This window comes from Salvelinus fontinalis, chromosome 40 (assembly GCF_029448725.1).
Source record: "Salvelinus fontinalis isolate EN_2023a chromosome 40, ASM2944872v1, whole genome shotgun sequence".
NCBI classification, from domain to species: domain Eukaryota; kingdom Metazoa; phylum Chordata; class Actinopteri; order Salmoniformes; family Salmonidae; genus Salvelinus; species Salvelinus fontinalis.
In genome coordinates, this window is record NC_074704.1 from 12,971,762 (window position 1) to 12,997,595 (window position 25,834).

The 25,834-nt window shown below is 40.9% G+C and overlaps 1 protein-coding gene across 1 annotated transcript; it reads left to right on the top strand.

Annotated features, from left to right (window-relative positions):
• Nucleotides 1-368: 368 nt before the first annotated feature.
• LOC129839040 (myosin heavy chain, fast skeletal muscle-like) lies at nt 369-21,079 on the top strand. Its single transcript, XM_055906302.1, has 40 exons — nt 369-414; nt 548-775; nt 1,143-1,289; nt 1,527-1,683; nt 2,060-2,087; nt 2,352-2,466; nt 2,576-2,668; nt 2,843-2,903; nt 3,021-3,119; nt 3,443-3,546; nt 4,477-4,615; nt 4,900-5,018; nt 5,189-5,338; nt 5,433-5,603; nt 5,827-6,130; nt 6,452-6,516; nt 6,610-6,697; nt 6,814-6,931; nt 7,052-7,175; nt 9,154-9,290; nt 9,828-10,083; nt 10,271-10,513; nt 10,832-11,008; nt 11,105-11,250; nt 11,718-11,808; nt 12,157-12,546; nt 12,668-12,794; nt 14,026-14,144; nt 15,267-15,463; nt 15,602-15,785; nt 15,911-16,076; nt 16,404-16,528; nt 16,705-17,013; nt 17,230-17,433; nt 17,584-17,709; nt 17,847-18,017; nt 19,777-19,881; nt 19,962-20,057; nt 20,491-20,622; nt 20,947-21,079. Exons 2-40 carry the CDS (start codon nt 560-562, stop codon nt 20,965-20,967), a joined length of 5,820 nt encoding a protein of 1,939 aa, XP_055762277.1. The 5' UTR covers nt 369-414; nt 548-559; the 3' UTR covers nt 20,968-21,079.
• Nucleotides 21,080-25,834: the final 4,755 nt, after the last annotated feature.

Below are 25,834 nucleotides of genomic sequence, written 5' to 3' on the forward strand. Positions count from 1 at the left end.
GCGGGGTTAGGCTGTCATTGAAAAATAAGTATTTGTTCTTAAATCTGACTTGCCTATTATAAAGGTATAAAAAGTTGAATTGGACATGGCTGTAATGATTGAGATAAATGCTTACTAGCCCTTCGGAGACAAAACGGTGAGGCTTTGGACCACAGGAGGATGGTGGTACCTTAATTGGGGAGGATGGGCTTGTGGTAGTGACTGGAGTGGAAAGGGTGGAACGGTATCAAATACATAAAACACATGGTTTCCAGGTGTTTGATGCCATTCCATTTGCTACGCTCCAGTCATTATTATGAGCCGTCCTCCCCTCAGCAGCCTCAACTGGTTTAGACTTGTGCGTTTTCACAACACCTTATGTTTCACAGGGTCCTCTAAGAAGTACACATTCATCTGTAAGAGGGGAAAAAGAAGGTGAGATTCGGTTTGACTCTTCACATAAAAAGTGATTAGAATATTCTGAGAGAGATACCACTCACCTAACTCTGTTGACTGCGGAGGAAGCTCCACAGAGTCAATCATGTTTCTTGTTTCATCTCTTTCCTAGTTATCCGTCACCATGAGTACGGACGCTGAGATGCAAATCTACGGCAAGGCTGCCATATACCTCCGTAAATCTGAGAAGGAGAGGATGGAGGCACAAGCCGCACCCTTTGATTCAAAGAACGCCTGCTATGTGGCAGACAAGGCGGAGCTGTACCTTAAGGGTCTGGTCACTGCCAGGGCCGACGGGAAGTCTACTGTGACAGTCACGAAACCTGACGGCACTAAGGAGGTAAGCCTGATCTGAAAAGTATTCAAGTTTGTGCAATTACTCAATTTCTTGAAAAATCATCTAAATGATCAAAAACATTTCAATATGAAATATTTAACAAAATATATATTATGAAGCATTTCTTGTTTTTTGTAAGCAGAATATAACATTCAAACACGTCAACTTTAACACAGCTACTTAAAAATGGCATAGGTTTTTGTTATTGACTAGTCAAGAACCACCAGATATGTGTCAGTGGGTGATAACTAAATAGTGGATTAATGTGGATATACATTTTGTTACTGATTAAACTTGTATTTAATGAGCAAAAAGCATTCAGTCATGTCCAGTTTGATCTGTGTGTAATCTAGATGTCTGACTGTTTCAGGAAGGAAAAGAGTTCAAAGATGCAGACATCTATGAGATGAATCCCCCTAAGTACGACAAGATTGAGGACATGGCCATGATGACCTACCTGAATGAAGCCTCTGTGTTGTATAACCTCAAAGAGCGTTATGCAGCATGGATGATCTATGTAAGAAACCTGGACATACAAACACACACACACACATGAAGATAATAAACACACCCATACATGAACATAATAAATACACACATACAGTACTACACACAAATGAACGGTAGAAACCAAAACATATCAATACAGTAGACCCACATCAGTATACCAAAGTACACCCACATCCTCACATAAATCCAGGAAAAAGTACATCTGACTTTGTTAATCTCCTAAACTAATTATGCTTTCATCCAGACCTACTCTGGGCTCTTCTGTGCCACGGTGAACCCCTACAAGTGGCTCCCTGTGTACGACACAGAGGTTGTCAACGCCTACAGAGGGAAGAAGAGGATGGAGGCTCCACCCCATATCTTCTCCGTCTCTGACAACGCCTTTCAGTTCATGCTGATTGGTACAAGCTCCCATGGACGGATGGATGGAAGAATGGAATGTTGGATGGATTGATTGGATGAATGGTTGGATGGTCGGTTGGATGAATGGATGATTGGATGGATAGACAAAGGATGGATGTTTGGTTGGTTGGATAGTTGGATGGATCTCCATGAATTGCTCATGGATGGATGGATGGATGGATGGATGCATCAATGGAAGTTAAAATTTACTTCAGAGCAGTATCTACTGTTTTCTAACAGTTTGCTGAGAATATCTGATTTCAATACCCTTGAATGGAAAATGTTCCAAATTGAAATTCGTGGTGATGCTTTGAATTAAATAATGTCCCCTGAATGTTGCTTGAGTATGATAAGCAATATGTTTTTTGGTTCCAGATAAGGAGAATCAGTCCGTCCTGATTACGTAAGTTGTTTACTAAAATGTCACTTGAGAAAGTGTTTCTATTGTAATAAGTTGGGTCACTTGGTGTGATGAAATACATGACATTATGAATAGATTAGAGCATTAGGCTATGTGTAATAATGAGTCAATGAGAAGGAGTAATTGTTAAAGACTTATGTCGGAACACAGGTTAACAGTGTATTTTTCTATGCTCTTTCTTAGTGAAAGCCAATCTGACACTCAAACATGTAACTAAAACCCCTCTTTCTCTGTCATATAAATCAGTGGAGAATCCGGTGCAGGAAAGACTGTCAACACCAAGCGTGTTATCCAATACTTCGCCACCATTGCAGTGTCTGGTGGAGAGAAGAAGAAGGAAGTTGACCCCAGCAAAATGCAGGTAGGTTGTTCTTATTTCAGTTTGGTTGAATCATGTTTCAAGAAGAAGTGATCAATCGAGAAATATGTGCTTTACCAGTTTCTGAGCAACTTGTGTTTGTCTCAATCAGGGGTCTCTTGAGGATCAGATCATTGCAGCTAACCCTCTGCTGGAGTCTTACGGTAATGCCAAGACAGTGAGGAACGACAACTCGTCACGTTTTGTAAGTACAAATGGCACACTGTGGAAGTTACCTTACATAGGAAAATTGTAATTCAGTAGTTCCCTATTGCCATTTCAATAGATGTGCAACAAATTGTAACAGTTAAAGGTGTCTATCAAAGTAAAATGTTTATTTATTTGTTGGCCTATTCCTAACCCCCATGCTCTACTACAGGGTAAATTCATCAGGATTCACTTCCAAGGTGGTAAACTGGCTAAAGCTGACATTGAGACCTGTGAGTTGGTTTGATTGTTTCCTCAATGCTTTCCTAAATTCACACAGATCATTTTTTGGAGATCATATAGACAAATGTAATCTAATATTATAATCTCTATCTCTCTCTCTCTCTCAGACCTGCTGGAGAAGTCCAGAGTGTCCTTCCAGCTGCCCGATGAGAGAGGCTACCACATCTTCTTCCAGATGATGACAGGCCACAAACCTGAGCTAGTTGGTACGACAAAGTAGAGATTCATGTGAAATTATTCACACCCCATCTATGGAACTTATAAAAATATGTCATAGCCCGCGCAAATAATGCTATTACAATGATGACATCCAAGGTAACACGGCATCTAGACATTTAGAAAAATCTATCAAGTAATGCACTGTGATGCACTAGTCCACAAGTCTCAGTCTCCTCTTTTGATGCTATTTATTATATACTACATGTATCATTGAGTCCATCTATTGAGTAAAGGAGGGACAGATACTGTAAAGGTAGGACAGCAGAATTCTAAGAGAATTAACTGACAAGCTGTTCTCCGTTGTCCACAGAAATGTCGCTCATCACCACCAACCCCTACGACTTCCCCATGTGCAGCCAGGGTCAGATCGCTGTGGCCAGCATTAATGACAATGACGAGCTGGATGCCACAGATGTGAGTCAAACAAAGGGTTAACCAAACTCTTAGATATGGAATGGATAGGATCACCATACACACTGAATGTACTGTGCAATTCCAACTTAGTGGCAGCTGGGAATTTTCATGTATGTTTTTGTTTGATTCTAAAGCCTGGTGTTAGTTAGGCATGTGCCTCAAGGAACTCTTCATGTCTTCACACTTTGCCTTGAGGCACATACATGTAAGACATCCACAAGAGAGCGCCACTAAGTGTCCTGTGGAACTGTGTAAAACTCCTTTTGTGTTGCCATCTACTAATGTGTTGGCCAAGCGTTATTGTAAGGGCTGTCGTTCTCCTCATCCTCGGACGAGGAGAGGAGAGAAGGATCATCAGACCAAAATGCAGCATTAGGGAAATAAGCCATCTCTTTTATTTAACACGATGATGGCAACACGAAAAACAAAACACTTTCAAAAATACAAAACAAGAAAACGAAGTAGACGAAACCTGAACATAAACTTACATAACTAAACGTAACACTTACGGACAGGAAACAGACTACATCAAAATAAACGAACGAACAACCGAAGAGTCCCGTATGGTGCAAAACATAACACAGATACGGAAGACAATCACCCACAAACAAACAGTGAGCACACCCTACCTAAATATGACTCTTAATTAGAGGAAAACGCAAACCACCTGCCTCTAATTAAGAGCCATACCAGGCAACCCAAAACCAACATAGAAACAGAAAACATAGACTGCCCACCCAAAACACACGCCCTGACCATAAACACATACAAAAACAACATAAAACAGGTCAGGACCGTTACAGTTATCATGTGGAACAGAGAAGCCATTGAAATCTATCCATCCCATTTGTTCTGCAGTGAGCAGCACAGAACTGTAGCGTAACTGAGCAAAACTAGTTCATCACTGTTGTACTTCCTCTTTAATGCCAGGATGCCATTACCATCCTGGGCTTCACTAATGATGAGAAGGTTGGCATTTACAAGCTGACAGGAGCTGTATTGCACCATGGCAACTTGAAATTCAAGCAGAAGCAGCGTGAGGAGCAGGCCGAGCCAGACGGCACAGAGGGTGAGTCCCACATTTAAAAAAATATATAATATGTAAAGTATTAGTCCCATTACCAGTCCCAAACATAGAAACAGAATGCCTAAGCTAGACAGTGCCACATGAAAATCAGGCAGGAGATCATTTTTGGAGAACAGGTACATCTCCCCAAATGATTTGAAGTCATGGATGTGTTTGAATCAAAACCTAACCCACAAAGAAGTTATCCAAACTATTTTAGCCAGTTTAACATCAGAAAAAAAGCGTTCTTGTGTCCCTGAATCTGTTGTTGTTGGTTCTCTCTCCAGTGGCTGATAAAATCGCCTACCTGCTGGGCCTGAACTCAGCTGAGATGTTGAAGGCTCTGTGCTACCCCAGAGTGAAGGTCGGCAACGAGTATGTGACCAAGGGACAGACTGTGCCTCAGGTAAGGCCAAACAAAGCCAAACAAAGCTTTTACCATTCTCTGTGGACCGGAATTATTTTGGGGACGAGTGCATTGCTTTTTTTGAATAGTGTTATTGTTTTCCAAAAATTATTATTATCACCAGACACGGACAATATCTCATGTATTAATTTGAGGTATTATCGTTGCAGGTTAATAACTCAGTCAGTGCTCTGGCCAAGTCCATCTATGAGAGGATGTTCTTGTGGATGGTCATCCGTATCAATGAGATGTTGGACACCAAGAATCCAAGGCAGTTCTATATCGGTGTGCTTGACATTGCAGGGTTTGAGATCTTTGATGTGAGTATGACAACAGAACAAGACAATTAGATGTGATTGAGATGGATTACAGTCTTGTATGATGAAATGATCCCTTTTAAAACTCCATCAACAGTACAACAGCATGGAGCAGCTGTGCATCAACTTCACCAATGAGAAACTGCAACAGTTTTTCAACCACACCATGTTCGTCCTGGAGCAAGAGGAGTACAAGAAGGAGGGAATTGTCTGGGCCTTCATTGACTTCGGCATGGACTTGGCTGCCTGCATTGAGCTTATTGAGAAGGTAAAACGTCTGTGAGGATTATAATGGACGATTTTAGTGGACCGTAACAGTGCTGTTTGAGATATTATCAGTGGTAAAATGTATCTGACTGTTGAGATCTCAATACGTTTTCTATTATGTGCCTCTAAATGAATATAATCCTATAATAGCATGTTTACTAAAGTAATGAATGTGATCCTAAATGGAAATATCACTAATTTGATATACATCTCTTTTCATAAAGCCATTGGGCATCTTCTCCATCCTTGAAGAGGAGTGCATGTTCCCCAAGTCTTCAGACACCACCTTCAAGGACAAGCTGTACTCCCAGCATCTTGGCAAAACACAGGCGTTTGAGAAGCCCAAGCCTGCCAAAGGCAAGGCAGAGGCCCACTTCTCCCTGGTGCACTACGCCGGAACTGTGGACTACAACATCACTGGGTGGCTGGAGAAGAACAAGGACCCCCTGAACGACTCAGTTTGTCAACTGTACGGGAAGTCAGGAGTCAAAATTCTGTCTGCCCTGTATCCTGCCGCACCACCTGAGGGTAAGACTAGCATCACGTCAAATCATTTAATTACGAACTAGCTACAATTTTCTTTAATGTCTTTGAATATATCACAATTTCTCAAGGTTTATCACTGGGTTAATTTACACATACAATAGGTGTTATTCTACACAATCTCACTGGCAGCATTTGCCTCTAGATACGTGTAAAGTTAACCAGAGATTCTCTGGTTTATAATTAGTGTGCTTGCTGAAGACAAGACCACTCTAGATTTCTTACTCTTATTATTATTCTATTTATTCCACCCGCTCCAGGAAATGTACTTTTCTAGTTATCTCTTACTTTTCCCCATTTTAACAGATAAAGCCAAGAAAGGAGGCAAGAAGAAGGGTGGTTCCATGCAGACAGTGTCCTCACAGTTCAGGGTGAGCTTTTGAAATGTGTAGATTCAGTCCTTCAAAAGGTGCATTGATTATCATAAATGATGTCTGAGAAAATGGTTTGTAACCCCCTTACAGGAGAACTTACATAAGCTGATGACCAACTTGAGGAGCACTCATCCTCACTTTGTGCGCTGCCTGATCCCCAACGAGTCAAAGACTCCAGGTACAGGAAATATTGAGTTAAATATGTCATCTTATCAGTACAGTATCAGTAACCTTAACAATCCCAATCTTTAACCTGTTTATGAGTATTAAAAGAGACTTGTTTTGTTTTACCAGGTCTGATGGAGAACTTCCTGGTTATCCACCAGCTCAGGTGTAATGGTGTACTGGAGGGTATCAGGATCTGCAGAAAGGGCTTCCCCAGCAGAATCATCTATGCTGACTTCAAGCAGAGGTACACACAGACACATAGAAATGCACAAAGGTTTTCCCAGCATCAGAAAAGTCTTACCTTTTACGTAATATAACCAACATATTACAATTTGACATATGTTACACATTTCTCCTCATTCAGATACAAAGTACTGAATGCCAGTGTCATCCCTGAGGGCCAGTTCATGGACAACAAGAAGGCTTCTGAGAAGCTGCTTGGGTCCATTGATGTGAATCACGAGGATTACAAGTTTGGACACACCAAGGTCAGTCAAAAAAACCCAGTAAAAGATGACAACAAAACACAACTTCTATGATCATTTAAAATCTCTTCAGTTGGTATACCCATTATTTTATTATTTCTTCTTCATTTAACTAATGGAAAAAGTGGAAAATCATTGTGGTGTTTTTTTCTTCAAAGTCATTCATTACAAGTTTGGAAGAGAAACTAAACTCATTATCATGTGCATGGTGTTAGAGTGGTATGGCTGCAGATATCTGTATCGGTGTACATTATTTATCTACAGTGCCTTCAGAAAGTATTCACACCCCTTGACTTAAAAGAAAAAATGTGTGAAAAGGGATTTAATTGTTGGGATTTAAATGGATTTAATTGTGATTTATTGTCAATGAGCTAACCAATATATTCGAATGTCAAAGTGGAAGAAAAATTCTAGCATTTGTAAAAAACAATTATGAAAAATAAAACACTAATACGTCTTGATTATTCAACCCTCTGAGCTAACACATGTTAGACTTCCTTTTGGCAGCAATTACAGCTGTGAGCTGTTCTGGGTAAGTCTCTAAGAGCTTTCCACACCTGGATTGTACAATATTTGAACATTATTCTTTAAAAAATTCTTCAAGCTCTGTCAAGCTAGTTGTTGATCATTGCTAGATGATGTGTCTGTTTTCAGCCATTTTCAATTCTTGACATATATTTTCATGCCAATTTAAGTCAAAACTGTAACTTGGCCTCTCAGGAACATTCAGTGTCGTCTTGGTAACAACTCCAGTGTATATTTGGCCTTCTGCTTTGGGTTATTGTCCTGCTGAAAGGTGAATTTGTCTCCCACTGTCTGTTGTAAAGTAGACTGAACCAGGTTCTCCTTTAGGGTTTTTGCCTGTGCTTAGCTCTACTCCGTTTCTTTTTATCGGAAAAAAAACAACTTGTTTTTATCAACAACAAACATACCCACAACATGATGCAGCCACCACCATGCTTGGAACAATGAAGAGTGGTTCTCAGTGTTGTGTTGTGTTGGATTTGCCATAATGCGTTGAATTCAGGACATAAAGTACATTTCTTTGCCACATTCTTTTGCAGTTTTACTTTAGTGCCTTATTGCAAACAGGATGCATGTTTTTGAATATTATTAATCTGTACAGGCTTCCATTTTTTCACTCGGTCATTTACATTAGTGTTGTGGAGTAACTACAATTATGTTAATCCATCCTCAGTTTTCTCCTGTCACAGCCGTTAAATTCTGTTTTAACGTCACCATTCGCCTCATGGTGAAATCCCTGAGAGGTTTCCTTCCGCTCTGGTAACTGAGTTAGGAAGGGTGCCTATATCTCAGTATTGCCTGGGTGTATTGATACACCATCCAAAGTGTAATCAATAACTTCACCCTGCTCAAAGGATTAGTCAATGTGTTTTTTTACCCATCTACCAATAGGTGCCTTTCTTTGCGAGTCAAGGGGAAAACCTCCCTGGTCATTGTGGTTGAATCTGTGTTTGAAATTTACTGCTCGACTGAGGGATCTTACAGATAATTGTATGTGTGGTATAGAGATGAGCTAGTCATTAAAAATCATGTTAAACACTATTATTGCACACGGAGTGAGTCCATGCAACTTATTATGTGAAATGTTAAGCACATTTTTACTCCTGAACTTATTTAGGCTTTCCATAACAAAGGGGTTGGATACTTATTGACCCAAGATATTTCAGCTTTTCATTTCAAATTAATTCATTTGTAAAAATGTGTCTAAAAACATATTTCCACTTTGACATTATGGGGTATTGTATGTAATCCATTTTAAATTCAGGCTGGAAAAAGGCTCTGTACAACAGTACAATAACTAACAACTCAGAAACAACGTATCACATGGTTTGTTTGTAACCGTTGCAAAGTTAATGCTGTTTAAATCTATCTAGTGGTGTTGTTCCCCTCTTTTGATTCAACCCTTTCTATCTGTCACCATCTGTGGTTCCATTGACCATGTTAACCTGTGTCTCAGGTCTTCTTCAAAGCCGGTCTGCTGGGTGTCCTGGAGGAGATGAGAGATGAGAAGCTGGCCACTCTGGTCGGCATGGTCCAGGCTCTCAGCCGTGGATTCCTCATGAGGAGAGAGTTTAGCAAGATGATGGAGAGGAGGTGAGGAATAGCAGACATCTTGGCAAAGCTTTCTGTCAACCACCTGTATCTAATGCATTATGATTACATACTGTATATGCTGTGAGTTGTTCAGAATGAGAAAGTACATCTTATAATGGTCTACTAAAGCTTTTGGGTTCATTGATTTAGTCCAGAAATGGATGTAGCAACTAAGGATTCTAGCTTTATAGCTGCAGTTTTGGATTTGGCTGTTCAATTATCATATACATTTGTGATATTTATCCATTCATTCTTGAATAACATAAAATTCCTCATGAGCTTAGCATGACTGTCAGTCGTTGCATCTAGAGAGCTGTCTACGAGTTTAAGGTGGGTTACATTTCCCTACACCGATTCCTCAGCTGTATACAAATGTGGGCAGAGGATTTGTTGTTCTTTTACTCCGACTTCAATTTCACGTTGAATTCACGTTAGTTGACAACTCAACCAAATGTAAATCAAAACAAAACGTTGAACTGACGTCTGTGCCTAGTGGGATGTCACTCACCATGCCACTATATTCTTTCTGTTGAACAGAGAGTCCATCTTCGCCATCCAGTACAACATCCGCTCATTCATGAATGTGAAAACCTGGCCATGGATGAAGTTGTACTTCAAGATCAAGCCCCTGCTGCAGAGCGCTGAGACTGAGAAGGAGCTGGCCAACATGAAGGAGAACTATGAGAAGATGAAGACAGACCTGGCCAAGGCTCTGTCCACGAAGAAGCAAATGGAGGAGAAGTTGGTGGCCCTGACACAGGACAAGAACGACCTGGCGCTCCAAGTAACATCTGTGAGTGAGCAACGACCTACACGAGGAAACATTTAAACACTCATTTACACACACACACACAGGCACACTGTTATTGCCCATGTTATTTATATATTTCATGATTTGGTCCGACTTATTTGACTAAATGAAGTCTATATTTTCATACACCAAATTAGGCCATTGATTTTTTCTCCTGTTCTGAAACCAGGAAGGAGAGAGTCTGAACGATGCTGAAGAAAGGTGTGAGGGGCTCATCAAGAGCAAGATCCAGCAGGAGGCCAAACTCAAAGAGACGACCGAGAGGCTGGAGGATGAGGAGGAGATCAATGCTGAGTTGACTGCCAAGAAGAGGAAGCTGGAGGATGAGTGCTCTGAGCTGAAGAAGGACATTGATGACCTGGAGCTCACCCTGGCCAAAGTGGAGAAGGAGAAGCACGCCACTGAAAACAAGGTCTTCCAAATATGAATCAAGTCAAAACATAGCTTAACAGAAATGGAAATCAAGTTGTATTATGGGTGCAGGAAATATTATGACACAATAGTATGACACAATAGTAGAACTTCAGCTCCCCACATTCATTGCATGTTCTGCTCCCCTCATTTATGACTTCCAGTCTGTACACTGGCATGGTGAACACTGCCATCAAGTGGTGAATCTACAGTACAGTAATTGTAGATGCAGTTCTAATCTAAATGTAATGAATGCAATATATAACAAATTAAATGTCCCCTTTATGGTGAAGTATAATTATGTTGTGACCATTTCCAGGTTAAAAACCTGACAGAGGAGATGGCGTCTATGGATGAGAGTGTTGCCAAGCTGACCAAGGAGAAGAAAGCCCTCCAAGAGGCCCACCAGCAGACACTGGATGACCTGCAGGCAGAGGAGGACAAAGTCAACACTCTGACCAAGGCCAAGACCAAGCTGGACCAGCAAGTGGACGACGTGAGTGGAGTTTGACATTTTGGCCATGATAGTATGTAAGATGGTATTATCTTCAGTTGTTTAGATTTGAACAATATATGTGTTTTTATCTTCTAGCTTGAGGGTTCTCTGGAGCAAGAGAAGAAGCTCCGTATGGACCTTGAGAGATCCAAGAGAAAGCTGGAGGGAGATCTGAAACTGGCCCAGGAGTCCATAATGGACCTGGAGAATGACAAGCAGCAAGCTGATGAGAAAATCAAGAAGTAAACACAAACCTATGACTACAGTATTATCTGCTATAATTGTTGTTTTTGGCTAATTCTTGTAATTGTGAATCAGCATATTCATGTGATTCTTAAAGGGATACTTCAGGATTTTGGAAGCCCTTGATCTACTTCCCCAGAGCCAGATGAACTCGTGAATACCATTTTTATGCCTCTGCATGCAGTTTAAAGTTGGTAACTGTTAGGGCAATGACTGGAATTCTATGGTAACTGCTAGCATGCTAGTAAGCATTGGCTTGCAAAACTACTTCTAACTTCCTTCATACTGGATGCAGAGACATAAAACTGGTATCCACAAGTTCATCTGACTCTGGGGAAGTAGATACAGGGCTTAATTGCCAAAATGCTGAAGTATCCCTTTAAAAGAAATGTGAACAGTATGATACCCTCCCTTTACACTTTCGAACCGAAACTAACTCTGCAATCGGCATATTTGGTTTTCTTAGGAAGGAGTTTGAGACCACTCAACTCCTCAGCAAGATTGAGGATGAGCAGTCTCTGGGAGCTCAGCTGCAGAAGAAGATCAAGGAACTCCAGGTACAGTACATCTAGGGTTCTAAGCTCCAGACTCACCCAGGTACAAATCTCCAGAACAGAAAAGCACAGACTTGAAAAACATTATTCTGGTAGCACACATTTTTCCCGGTAGATTCTGATGGCTGAAAAAGTTGGAAGGTGGTGCTTCTTGCTAGTGCTTCTTACTGTTGTAAAGACGGTGCTTCAAAATGGAAGTTTGGTTCCTGGATTGGACACTCTACTGAATATATTAACTGTCTTTGTATTAACACATTAATGCAAAATACACATGCTATTATTACTTTGTGAGGTTCAATTGTTTCAACTGTATTGTAGTGTTCATCCCCCTGCTCCTGCCCCCTGTTCTAGGCCCGTATTGAGGAGCTGGAGGAGGAAATTGAGGCTGAGCGTGCTGCCAGGGCTAAGGTTGAGAAGCAGGGGGCCGATCTCTCCAGGGAACTTGAGGAGATCAGCGAGAGGCTGGAGGAGGCCGGAGGCGCCACTGCTGCTCAGATTGAGATGAACAAGAAGCGTGAGGCTGAGTTCCAGAAGCTGCGTCGTGATCTTGAAGAGTCCACCCTGCAGCATGAGGCCACAGCCGCCGCTCTGCGCAAGAAGCAGGCCGACAGTGTGGCTGAGCTCGGGGAGCAGATCGACAACCTGCAGCGCGTCAAGCAGAAGCTGGAGAAGGAGAAGAGCGAGTACAAGATGGAGATTGATGACCTCTCTAGCAACATGGAGGCCGTCGCCAAGGCTAAGGTGAGTAGTAATGTTTTGGTCAAGCAGTGTTGAGGAGGGCCAACGACATTACCATTCAACTGAATTGAAGTTGACAGGATTCCCATATATAAAGTAATGATGGAACATGTTTCACTAACAGGGCAATCTGGAGAAGATGTGTCGTACTCTTGAGGACCAGCTGAGTGAGCTCAAGACTAAGAATGATGAGAATGTTCGCCAGGTCAACGACATCAGCGGACAGAGAGCCAGACTCCTGACAGAAAATGGTACCATCAACAATGAACAACATACTAATGCTTTACTTCAGTAGAACACAATAAAATGTCTTGGGGATTTATGTCCATAGTCCACATTAGTGCCGGTCAGTGATGTTTAAGATGAAGGAGGACAATTGTTTTTTTTAGGAGCTTCGCCTTATTTCTATTACAGCATATTGGATGACTCTAATTCATATTCGATTCACCCAGCTCAATGTAACATCGATAGGTTTAGAGTACTACATGATACTCAAATGTTCCGTATACCCATCATGAGGTTGCTACAACCTAGCCTATGAATGACAGTTTACAACGTATGTGCACAGGTGGAGAGAAACATTTGAGTTATCGAGATGAGAGACCGTGATACATTTAATACTGCCTTGCCCACTCTTGCCTGCATCTAGCTGATCTAGGTTGTAATAATTAGTCCAACAGTTACAAATTAGAGTTTCTATTGGACAAATTCAGGTATGTTATCCTAATTTTGTTCTATTTGGTTCCGTTTAAGAAAGGTTTTCAACAGAATGTGCAGAATGAATACTACCCTGATCACACGCAAACACAGTTCACTTTCATAGAAACCACATACAAACAGCATGATCATTTTGCTCGTTGTATAATTCCTTCTCGCATCTACGTGCTCTCCTTGTCTCACCTTTTCCCTTCTGGACTTCAGTGCAAAACACATCAACTGTCTGTGATCAGTCGAAAAAAAACGTAATTCTCTTGTCCTTTGATTGAGTGGACAACATTCCAGTTCATGCTGCAAGAGCTATGATAGGTTGAGGTTCGTAGTCATTATTACTGTGTAAGTCTATGGAAGGGGGTGAGAATCATGAGCCTCCTTGGTTTTGTATTGAAGTCAAAGTAACCCGAGGAGGATGGAAACTAGCTGTTGAATGGAAACATGGCTACACCATGGTGCTACGCTACAGAGTGCTGTTGAGGATACTGTAGACCTTCATTGCATAACATTGTGTTTTAATCAATGATTTGGTGGCGTGAATATATTTGGTATAGTTTTATCTAACTTTTTTAATGTTTCACTATTTTTATTTTTATTAATTTCACTGAGGATGATGGTCCTCCCCTTCCTCTTCTGAGGAGCCTCCACTGGTCCACATAGTTTCTACTGTGCTATTCACCACCGAACAACATTACCTATGATACATAAAAATACATTTTCAATCTTATAAAACAAAGAATTCATTAACAAGATGTCCCTCTGTCCCTGCAGGTGAGTTTGGCCGCCAGCTGGAGGAGAAGGAAGCCCTGGTGTCTCAGCTGACCAGAGGAAAACAGGCCTTCACCCAGCAGGTGGAGGAGCTGAAGAGGGCGATTGAGGAGGAGGTCAAGGTAAGGGACACAAAATGGACTCCACCGACCCCAGAGTTTAGAGCAGGGATCTTCAACTTGATTCAGCCACGTGCTGATTTTTTTTCTTGTGAGGATGGTCAGGACATAATTACAAATAATTAGTGGACTGCAAATTGAATGCAAGAAGCACAAACAGATATAATATTTGACTAAAACATAATTTCAAACCTTGCTTACATTTGTATGCGATCCCATACAGGGACATAATACACCCCCCCCCCCCCCCCAAAAAAAAAATCTGATGGTTCACAAAGTATGTAATGGTGGCTGGGGGTGCGGTCCTGAGGAGGGGTAGGCCCCCGTCCTGAAGTTGGACATTTTTGCATTTTTCAAACACCTGAAACAGCTTTTTCCTGCAATCTACAGCCATAATATTTATACTTAATTCATTGTAAAAAACATATCTAAGCATACCTCTTCAGCTGTCTGTGTCTTCCTGAATGGTGGTTCTTTTTTTAAAGAAACTAAATATGCTTCTCTTCATCTCTGTTAAAATCTGGGTAAAAGATTGAAAGGAATTTGAGACTCATTCAGTACATTTAGTTATTGCTTGCTTTTCTTAAGTCTACCAGCATTTCCAGCAGGCATGCCAGCTAAGATAGTTAGACAAGCTAGCCACTCTACCTTGATTGATAGCCTAGAATGGCTTCTTGGTAGCTAGTTATGAGGTTGGGATTTTAGGAACCTACAGTGTCTGGGCTGACTAAAGCCAACTTCAGAAAATTGCAAGGTGGCTAGTAGTATTACAGAGAAACAACAGGACAAATCTGAGGGGGTACGTGCCCCTGTGCCCCATATGGGCATGACGCCTCTGATGATATATATCTGTCTGTTGTGCTTGGGAAAACTTTGGATTGGATTTCCAAAAATAATATCACTTGGAGCTGATTTGTTGGTGTTTTTACAGTCTTTTACGGTCCCCCTGCCCAAAAATGTATTTTTTATTCAGAAAACGTGAGGGGCCAAATAAAATCGCGGCCTTCCAGCTCGAGAACCCTGGTTTAAAGACATATCTTGATATACATGGTGACTACACCACCCTCAGAGACTTCTACTATATTTTGTTTGACTCAAATCTCTCTTTGTCTTTCTCTCTCACAGGCTAAAAACGCATTGGCCCACGGTGTTCAGTCTGCCCGCCATGACTGTGACCTCCTGAGGGAGCAGTTTGAGGAGGAGCAGGAGGCCAAGGCAGAGCTGCAGCGCGGCATGTCCAAGGCCAATAGTGAGGTGGCTCAGTGGAGGACTAAGTATGAAACTGATGCTATCCAGCGCACAGAAGAGTTGGAGGAGGCCAAGTGAGTCGCACGGAACAGCAAAAACTAAAATATATGGTGTGGATGGTGAGGGTGGTAGGGGGCTCTGAGAAAATGTTACATCAACAGGTTTAGTTACTTTTTTTTCAGCCCCTAAAACCTCCCTCTGTTGTCCAATAGGAAGAAGCTGGCCCAGCGTCTGCAGGAGGCTGAGGAGACCATTGAGGCGACCAACTCCAAGTGCGCCTCCCTGGAGAAGACCAAGCAGAGGCTGCAGGGAGAGGTGGAGGACCTCATGATTGACGTTGAGAGAGCAAACACATTGGCCGCCAACCTCGACAAGAAGCAGAGGAACTTTGACAAGGTGAAAATGAATAAACCTCACCATAGGCTTATATTTACTGTCTGCTATATGATCAATTGTAGCATATTTTGGAATCAAAACTCTTCATCAACGACTTCTAATGAAAATTCCATGGATTCTCCTAGGTTCTGGCAGAGTGGAAGCAGAAGTATGAGGAGGGCCAGGCTGAGCTGGAAGGAGCTCAGAAGGAGGCTCGCTCTATGAGCACTGAACTCTTCAAGATGAAGAACTCCTACGAGGAGGCTCTGGATCATCTGGAGATTCTGAAGAGAGAGAACAAGAACCTGCAACGTAAGCATTTGACAGCAGTTCTATTTGGCTCATGTTTGACTAGTGTTTTGAAAATGGAGGGAACTGCAATCATCAAAAGTACTATTACACCATTTCAGAGTTTTCATGTACAGATCCCAAAAACTTTTATTTTTATTTTTTACTAGTGATCACTATTCCTTTGAACAACCAAAGGATGTGGAGGGCAATTAGATTTGCAAGACCATATGAAGTGCTGTTAATTAATTAACTGTTAATTAACATTATGATTCAATGTCAACTTCAGTACATTGACATATCCACCTAAAATCCCCCAAGTCTAAACTGCTCCTGTGTGTGTGTGTGCAGAGGAGATCTCTGACCTGACTGAGCAGATCGGAGAGACTGGCAAGAGCATCCATGAGCTGGAGAAGGCCAGGAAGACCGTGGAGACAGAGAAGTCTGAGATCCAGACCGCTCTGGAGGAGGCTGAGGTACAAACTACAGCTGTTTGATTGGGAAAGCAGTGTTAAACTAGCCAACGCCAGATACAGGCTAATGCTCCCTGTAATGGTGTTTAGTATAGTCATATATATACAGTATATATATATATAATTCCTACATCCAAATGTATTGAACACAATTGGCCTGACTGCTTCTGTTTGTCCAGGGAACACTGGAGCACGAGGAATCCAAGATTATGCGTGTGCAGCTGGAGTTGAACCAGATCAAGGGTGAAGTGGACAGGAAGATTGCTGAGAAGGACGAGGAGATGGAGCAGATCAAGAGGAACAGCCAGAGGGTGTCTGACTCCATGCAGAGCACCCTGGACTCTGAGGTCAGGAGCAGGAATGATGCCCTGAGGGTGAAGAAGAAGATGGAAGGAGACCTGAACGAGATGGAGATCCAGCTGAGCCACTCAAACAGGCAGGCCTCTGAGGCCCAGAAACAGCTGAGGAACGTCCAGGGACAGTTCAAGGTAAAGGGACTGGGACATCAGGCTCAAAAATCTGAACATGGAGAGGGATTTGTTTGTGAATCTGTAGAAAAGAACAGAGGAATTTAATAGATTGAACTATATACTGTAGAATGGGAGGGATATTGAGTAAATTCTTCCCAATGAACATTTCTATCACCCATCCTATCACCCCTCCATCCACAAGTCCTAATGAACGTATGTCATTGTGAACCCCAGGATGCCCAATTGCACCTTGATGATGCCGTCCGCGCTGCAGAGGACATGAAGGAGCAGGTAGCCATGGTGGAACGCAGAAACGGTCTGATGGTGGCTGAAATCGAGGAGCTGAGAGTTGCTCTGGAGCAGACAGAGAGAGGCCGCAAAGTGGCTGAGACTGAGCTGGTAGACGCCAGCGAGCGTGTTGGACTGCTGCACTCCCAGGTATGGATCAAAGCCATTTCTAATGAAACTCAACCAAGTATACCGTTTACACACACCTGGAATTCGACAGTCTTTGCTTTTAGATTTTCAGAATTTCAGCCTTGTGAGTTCTCTTGAGAGTCAAACAAATCATCTTGTTTCCTCCTTCAGAACACCAGCCTTCTGAACACCAAGAAGAAGCTGGAGACTGACCTGGTGCAGGTGCAGGGAGAGGTGGACGACATCATCCAGGAGGCCAGGAATGCAGAAGAGAAGGCCAAGAAGGCCATCACTGACGTGAGTACTTGAATTACATCAACTTGATTTGTCCTCAAGGGAAATGGTAGCTGGTCTGGTTAACCACAATAAAGATGTCAGAGGGATGTTATGATTTGTGCCAATTGTTGCATAAAATAAACAAACTACCATTCCAGGCGGCCATGATGGCTGAGGAGCTGAAGAAGGAGCAGGACACCAGTTCTCACCTGGAGAGGATGAAGAAGAACCTGGAGGTCACAGTCAAGGACCTGCAGCACCGCCTGGATGAGGCTGAGAATCTGGCCATGAAGGGAGGCAAGAAGCAGCTCCAGAAACTGGAGTCCAGGGTGAGTTACCAGCAGGGTGGATTAGAGTGGATTGAAAGACGGATTGCTGGACATGCTTTTTATCCTATAAAGTCATATACACCGGATAGGTACAAATTAGGGTTAAGTGCCTTGGACATCAACACAATTTTCACGTTGAAGGCTCAGGTATTTGAACCAGCAACATTTAACTGCTAGGATACCTGCACCCTAGATCAAGAGTTCCCAAACGTTTTGACACGGGACCCCTTTTGTGATAGAAAATTCATGAGCGACCCCCTCATAATATCAGAATACAATTCCTACTTTAGAGTTCAGTAAAAATAGCATCCAGGTAGTTTTACCACAGAGTTTCTAAACCCAGAGGTGCAACATTGCAAGACTTCCGGGAATACTTGTGATTCAGACCAGACCAGGGTTTGAGATGTCTATGGGAGAAGTGTAAATGTCATCCTTGTTTGTTAATTTTCTTGAAATCTAAAGGCAAGACCTAGACTCGAGTAAATGTATTAAGATACTGGAGTGCATCTTTAAGTAGCTGAAACTACAACCTAGTGAAAGTAACAAACTAACGCGTTGTAATTTTCATCAAAAACAACTATCTACCGAAGGAGTTCTTTTGACCGCATGAACATGTGCAGTTCAGCACAACCGTTAGACCCGATGTTTCTGTGCATGAGCTTAGGGATTGTCTACAAGTCTTCATCGTTGGATTTGCTACGACTTCTCCAGTGCATGGCTGGACTAATCATGTCTCGGCCCCTGGGAAAGAACATTTTAAAGTCACCTTTCGGCATCAGAAACAACATTTTGCAGTTTTAAAACAAATGTTCAGCTATTCTACACATTTTTCCTTTGGACAGAAATAACATTTGGTAATTTTAGAGCTAATTTCTTGAAATTCTACACATTTTGCCATGTGGCGGAGAGAAAAATGTAGCAGTTTTAAAAGCTTAATTCAGGATGTATTTATGTTCAAAATCAACATTTTGGGGAATATGTTACACTTATTTAGCGGAGTTGAGAAGAATTGTAGCCAAGACCTTAAAATAAAGATATACACATGTATTAATCTAGTTGCTTTGTCCCAGCTTTGTCCCAGCTTGTCCCAGAAGTCCTGGCAGACTTCTTCTAAACTGCCATTTCATTCATAATAATAATAATAATAATAATACAAATTCTAAATAAATATCAACACAGGATATAATATACTGTACATGAATCAAATTCATCTCATTGTAATTTTTTGTTAGGCTTCATCTAGTTACATTGTTTAATTTCTCTTTCTAGATCGCTAGCTACTTGACTCATTCACTCTGCTGCAAAAGGGCCGTTGCTAGGGAAGCTAGCGTTGCTATGTGTGGCTACCAGCTAGAAGGCTAAATTAGCTTGTAGGCTAGCAGATTTTCATATGTTCATAAAAACGTGAAAAAACAACATAAAACCTTAACAAACATATGTACATACTCTGGAAACATTACTATAATATGGTGCTTTCCCACTTACCTTCCAAATGAATTTATGTCGGTGCTTCTGTCTCGCTTTTGACTATCAATATTCATAACATTTGAAATGTAAATTCCACTTTGGGAACCACTAACCGAGAAAATGAAAAGTTGTTATAATTATAGACCCCTTCAATAAAAACTGTAAATAGTACATAGGAACAGACAACAATTGTGCCTCCTTGACTAGGTAGAAGATTACCTCTGTTACAAAGATTCGTTACATCTGATTTCACCAGCTCAAACAACTGCCCACGTAATTTTTTTTCACAAAGGTGCGTGAGCTCGAGACTGAGGTGGAGGTCGAGCAGAGAAGAGGTGTAGACGCGGTCAAGGGAGTCCGCAAGTATGAGCGCAGAGTCAAGGAGCTCACTTACCAGGTAAGAGAAAGTACATTCTTCACACAGACAGGTTTGTGTATATAATTATGGGGCATTGATCATTTGATCTTCTCTCACAGACCGAGGAGGATAAGAAGAACGTTGGCAGACTTCAGGACCTGGTTGATAAACTGCAGATGAAAGTGAAGGCCTACAAGAGGCATTCTGAGGAAGCGGTGAGTCACAGACTTAGTCAAATACTTTGAAAGCAGACATTCAAGAAGAAAAATCCACATTATAAAACTTAATGTCCATAAAATATAGTTTGAAGTGTTGCTACAGCACATCAGTCAACAATGACAATTGATAGTGCAAGTAAATGCTGATGAAATTATACACATTTCTGAGTGCCTCCTATGTGTTACCAACTTAAAGGAGAGGGGTTGAATATTAATTACCTGGTCTAGTGATCGTGCTGGAGGAAGCGGTTTGAGTTCTGCCACTCACTTTCTCTGCTGTATCATCTATCTCCCTGTATACATTGTTATCCTAAATCTGTTATTTTATTTTTATTTTGAAATACCTTTAAAAACAGAATATTAATTTACTACCTGTAGCTTCAAACTTTAAATGCTGATGTTCTGCTCTCCCTCTCTTCTCCTCACCCAGGAGGAAGCAGCCAATAGCCATATGTCTAAGTTCAGGAAGGTTCAGCATGAGCTGGAGGAGGCTGAGGAGCGTGCTGACATCGCTGAGACTCAGGTCAACAAGCTCAGAGCCAAGACCCGTGACTCTGGAAAGGTACAGAACTGCTTCTAAACCTATACCTGACTCATGTTCAGATATGACCACATCAACACCACCTATGATTCAGTCTTCTCAGAGGTCAATACAGACCTTTTACACTCAACTGTATTAAAGATCTTTAAGAAGCATATGTCAAGTAGGGCAAAAAAACAAGATTAATTCAATCTAAGTTGGTACTTAAAAGTTGAAATATTCAAGCTGAGCACCGAGTCTTAGAATACTTGTTCCATTATACAGTGTTCTTTCCAAGTGTTCATAATATATTTATCATGTTCATTATTATTACTGATCCATTATATTTTTTCTTTCTTCTTACAGGGAAAAGAAGTTGCTGAATAAACAAGACCAAAGTATTGAAGATCAAAGTCTTACCATTTCCCTGTGTTTCATAAAATATGATTTTCATGGTGAAATGTTGAGCGTTGATTAAAAACATGTAGATCTACATACACTTCCTTTGTGACTGTGGACTTATTACTCAGCAAACAGAGTTTTCATATCATAATAATATGGTACTTTCATTAGACAAGCAATCTGGGATTCCAACAACAACAACAAAGCAGTCACTTTTTTTGGTAAACATCTGAGGGATGAGGCTGGAGAAATGTAACCACTCTCAAATTCATAGACTAAGCTACGGATGTAAGAACTGACCATCCAAAACATCACAATTATAGTTTTAACCCTATACACCTGCAGAAATTGGCTTATATGGACTGGCCCAAATGTAAATGCTTCTAAAATAAATAAAACATATGAGAAGCACATGCTTAACCGTGGAAGCAATGGAAAGGGGAACACTTGTGGGGAAAGTTTCAGGTAACAATAGATCAGATTTTTGCATTTTAATTTAGTCACAGATTATGCGCACATTAATCACTCGTGGAAAGACTATGTAAAAATAAATGTTTATCGAGCATTTGAAAAAATTATGTGAGAGTTTATTTCTGTGTTTAACTGAAATCATGTGCCAATTTTCCAATTTGGATTGCCAATAGATTTTTTTGGGCATATATACACTTCCATAATGATTAGCCCTCTAGTGGTGAAATTACAGTAATACACATTACAAACACAGCAATACACATTATAAACACGGTAATATACCTTATAAGCACAGTAATACACATTATAAACCAGCTAATACACATTATAAACACAGTAATACACATCATTTGTCACGTTCCTGACCTGTTTTATGTTATTTTTGTATGTGTTTAGTTGGTCAGGGCGTGAGTTGGGGTGGGCATTCTATGTTTTGTGTTTCTATGTTTAGGTCACTTGTAATTAGCCTTATATGGTTCTCAATCAGGGACAGGTGTTTGACGTTTTCCTCTGATTGAGAACCATATATAGGTTGGCTGTTCACACTGTTTGTTTGTGGGTGATTGTCTTCCGTGTCTGTGTCTGTGCACCACACGGGACTGTTTCGGTTTGTTCGTTCATGTATGTAGTCTGTTTCCTGTTCGTGCGTTCTTCGTCTATTGTAAGTTCTCATAGTCAGGTCTGTCTACATCGTTTATTTGTTTTGTAGTTTATTCAAGTGTTTTTTTGTGTTTTCGTTTTCGTCTGTCAATAAATCTATATGGATTCTACATACGCTGCGTTTTGGTCATCCGATCCTTCTCTCCTCTCCTCGTCCGAGGAGGAGGAAGAACTAGACACCCGTTACATCATTAACACGCACAATACATTGCTCTGTTTCTGTTCCTCTGAAAATTACGTTATTTTCCTGTTTTTGGTTCTGTTCCCTGAAACGGTTAAAACCCCTAATATAATATATACTATACAACAACAATATACTGTTGCATGTACTAGCTAGCCACCACATAGATAGGTGCAATCTTAGAACAAAGGGTTCCAAAATGGCACAAGCAAATGGCTCAGCTTCAAAATGTTAATGATCCCTTTAGTGTTACCCCAAGCTCTACTACCTGTACCCTTCTTATTGATGAAAAAACACTGGCCCTACCTAGCCATAATCCAATGTATAATGTCGGGGCCCATCAAGCTCAGGTTGTGTAGCAGAGCTCTAGCTGTAACGTATCATGACCAATGAGAATGACACCAATCAGCACGGCAAAGAGAACCAACCTCGAAATCAAAAACGAAACTGAGAGAAAAAACAAAGCCTGTAACAGACTGTTTCACTAGTAACAGACTGCTTTACTAGTTTCTATGAGCCAGAGGAGTTGAGAAGGCCCAAAGCTTGTAACAGACTTCTTCATTAGTAACAGACTGCTTCCCTAGTTTCTATAACCCAGAGGAGTTGAGAAGGCCTAAAGCCTGTAACAGACAGCTTCACTAGTTTCTATGAGCCAGAGGAGTTGAGAAGAACCAAAGCCTGTAACAGACTGCTTCACTAGTTTCTATGAGCCAGAGGAGTTGAGAAGGCCCAAAGACTAACAGACTGCTTCACTCGTTTCTATGAGCCAGAGGAGTTGAGAAGGCCCAAAGCCTGTGACAGACTGCTTCACTAGTTTCTATGAGCCAGAGGAGTTGAGAAGGCCTAAAGCCTGTAACAGACTGCTTCACTAGTTTCTATGAGCCAGAGGAGTTGAGAAGGCCCAAAGCCTGTAACAGACTGCTTCACTAGTTTCTATGAGCCAGAGGAGTTGAGAAGGCCCAAAGACTAACAGACTGCTTCACTCGTTTCTATGAGCCAGAGGAGTTGAGAAGGCCTAAAGCCTGTGACAGACTGCTTCACTAGTTTCTATGAACCAGAGGAGTTGAGAAGGCCCAAAGCCTGTAACAGACTGCTTCACTAGTTTCTATGAGCCAGAGGAGTTGAGAAGGCCCAAAGCCTGTAACAGACTGCTTCACTAGTTTCTATGAGCCAGAGGAGTTGAGAAGGCCTAAAGCCTGTAATAGACTGCTTCACTAGTTTCTATGAGCCAGAGGAGTTGAGAAGGCCCAAAGCCTGTAACAGACTGCGTCACTAGTTTCTATGAGCCAGAGGAGTTGAGAAGGCCCAAAGCCTAACAGACTGCTTCACTAGTTTCTATGAGCCAGAGGAGTTGAGATGGCCCAAAGCCTGTAACAGACTGCTTCACTAGTTTGTATGAGCCAGAGGAGTTGAGAAGGCCTAAAGCCTGTAACAGACTGCTTCACTAGTTTCTATGAGCCAGAGGAGTTGAGAAGGCCCAAAGACTAACAGACTGCTTCACTAGTTTCTATGAGCCAGAGGAGTTGAGAAGACCCAAAGACTAACATACTGCTTCACTAGTTTCTATGAGCCAGAGGAGTTGAGAAGGCCTAAAGCCTGTAACAGACTGCTTCACTAGTTTCAGAGTGGGTGGAGTTTCAGTCAGTTATCAACTCTGGAGACACACCAGCTAACTCACACATGAAATAAGTTTTACTACTGCTCTCACTGTGGGAAGAGCTCTAAACCACACCAGAAGGCAATGCACGGTGCAATGCCCTATACTTACAATGGAATTTCAAAGCTGGGCAACTACACATCTAACTAATATTGAGTTTTTCCCCCTTAGTCTGTGAAACCTAAAGTACATTCACAATATTCTCATAGGAAAGTGTACTAAAGAGTATGAATTATGACATGAGGATCACATTTTAATTCAAATGTATTTTCCTCCAGAAATGTATTAAATTTCTATCTGCATCAATCAATACAAGCTAACTGTCATTATCTCAGTTCAACCAGTCAGACACTCTCCTTTTGATTAGCAATGTGTTACCTTCATAATATATTTGCTGGGTCGTTTTTCCATGAAACCATAGTTTGCAGGTAAATACATGAGAAACGTTACTCACCAGAAGGGTATACTACAAAGTAGCATCAATTATCAACTTTGATAAACAACCAGAAATAACTACTCATTTTCAAGTTAATTAAGAAAGCTAAACTTAGATAGGTGTTTTTGGTTGTCAGTTAGACCATGCCTATCTAATGTTTGCTTATCTTACAATTTAAAAAAATTGTTATTTCAGAATATTTATTCAGAATATTTATTTACCCTCATTAAAATGCAAATCAATTTATAACACTTTTGACATACGTTTTTCTGGATTTTTTGTTATTCTGTCTCTCACTGTTCAAATAAACCTACCATTAAAATTATAGACTGATAATTTCTTTGTCAGCGAGCAAACGTACAAAATCAGCAGGGGATCAAATACTTTTTTCCCTCTGTAACTGCATAACAAAATGAATAAATTGTCATATTACAAATACAAGAAGAAATTATATATATATTTAAATGGATCATTGATGGAATACTGTGTCTCTCAGAACCATGTTGTTTATCTAAAGGTTAAAAACATAAATTGTGGTTTAATAATATTACATTGTATTGTACCCTCCAAACATTTTCCACAGATCACTCGTAGTCTAATCTGTTATTACTAGAAATATTCATAAAAATTGAAATGTAAATTCCACTTTGGGAACCACTTATGTAGAAATAATTACAGACCCCTTCAATTAAAATGGTGAAAGTGCATAGGAACAGATAACAGTTGTGCCTCCTTGGCTGGGTAGAAGACTACTGTATAGTCACTTTTTTTGGTAAACAGCTGATGGATTAGGCTGGAGAAATGTGGGGTTGGGTAGGTTATTTTCTAAATGTAATCCATTACAGTTACTAGTTACCTGTCCAAAATTGTAATCAGTAACGTAACTTATGGAATCCCCAAACTCTGTAACGTAATCTGATTACATTTCGTTACTTTTAGATTACTTTCCCCTGAAGAGCAATTAGAAGAAGACAAAAATGTATGTTAACATTTGAAAGACATCTATTGCAGGATAAATCAATGTTAATGTTTACATAGCTGGCCATTTTTGGATGTTACATTTTACTTTGTGGTGGTTATGTAAGCCATCGCTTTCCATTTCATATAATAATACGATTAAAAACTTCTTATGGGCAGGTGGGACGGTAGCGTTCCACCGGTGAAATTGCAGAGCGCCAAATTCAAAATACAGAAATACTCATAATAAACATTCATAAAATATACAAGTGTTATACATCGGCTTAAAGATGCCTTTCTTGTTAATCTAGCCGCTGTGTCAGATTTCAAAAAGGCTTCACGGCGAAAGCATACCATGCAATTATCTGAAGACAGCGCCCCGCTTACAAAAGCATACAAACATTTTCCAGCCAAGTAGAGCAGTCAGAAATAGCGATAAAATTAATCCCTTACCTTTGATGATCTTCATATGGTTGCACTAACAAGACTC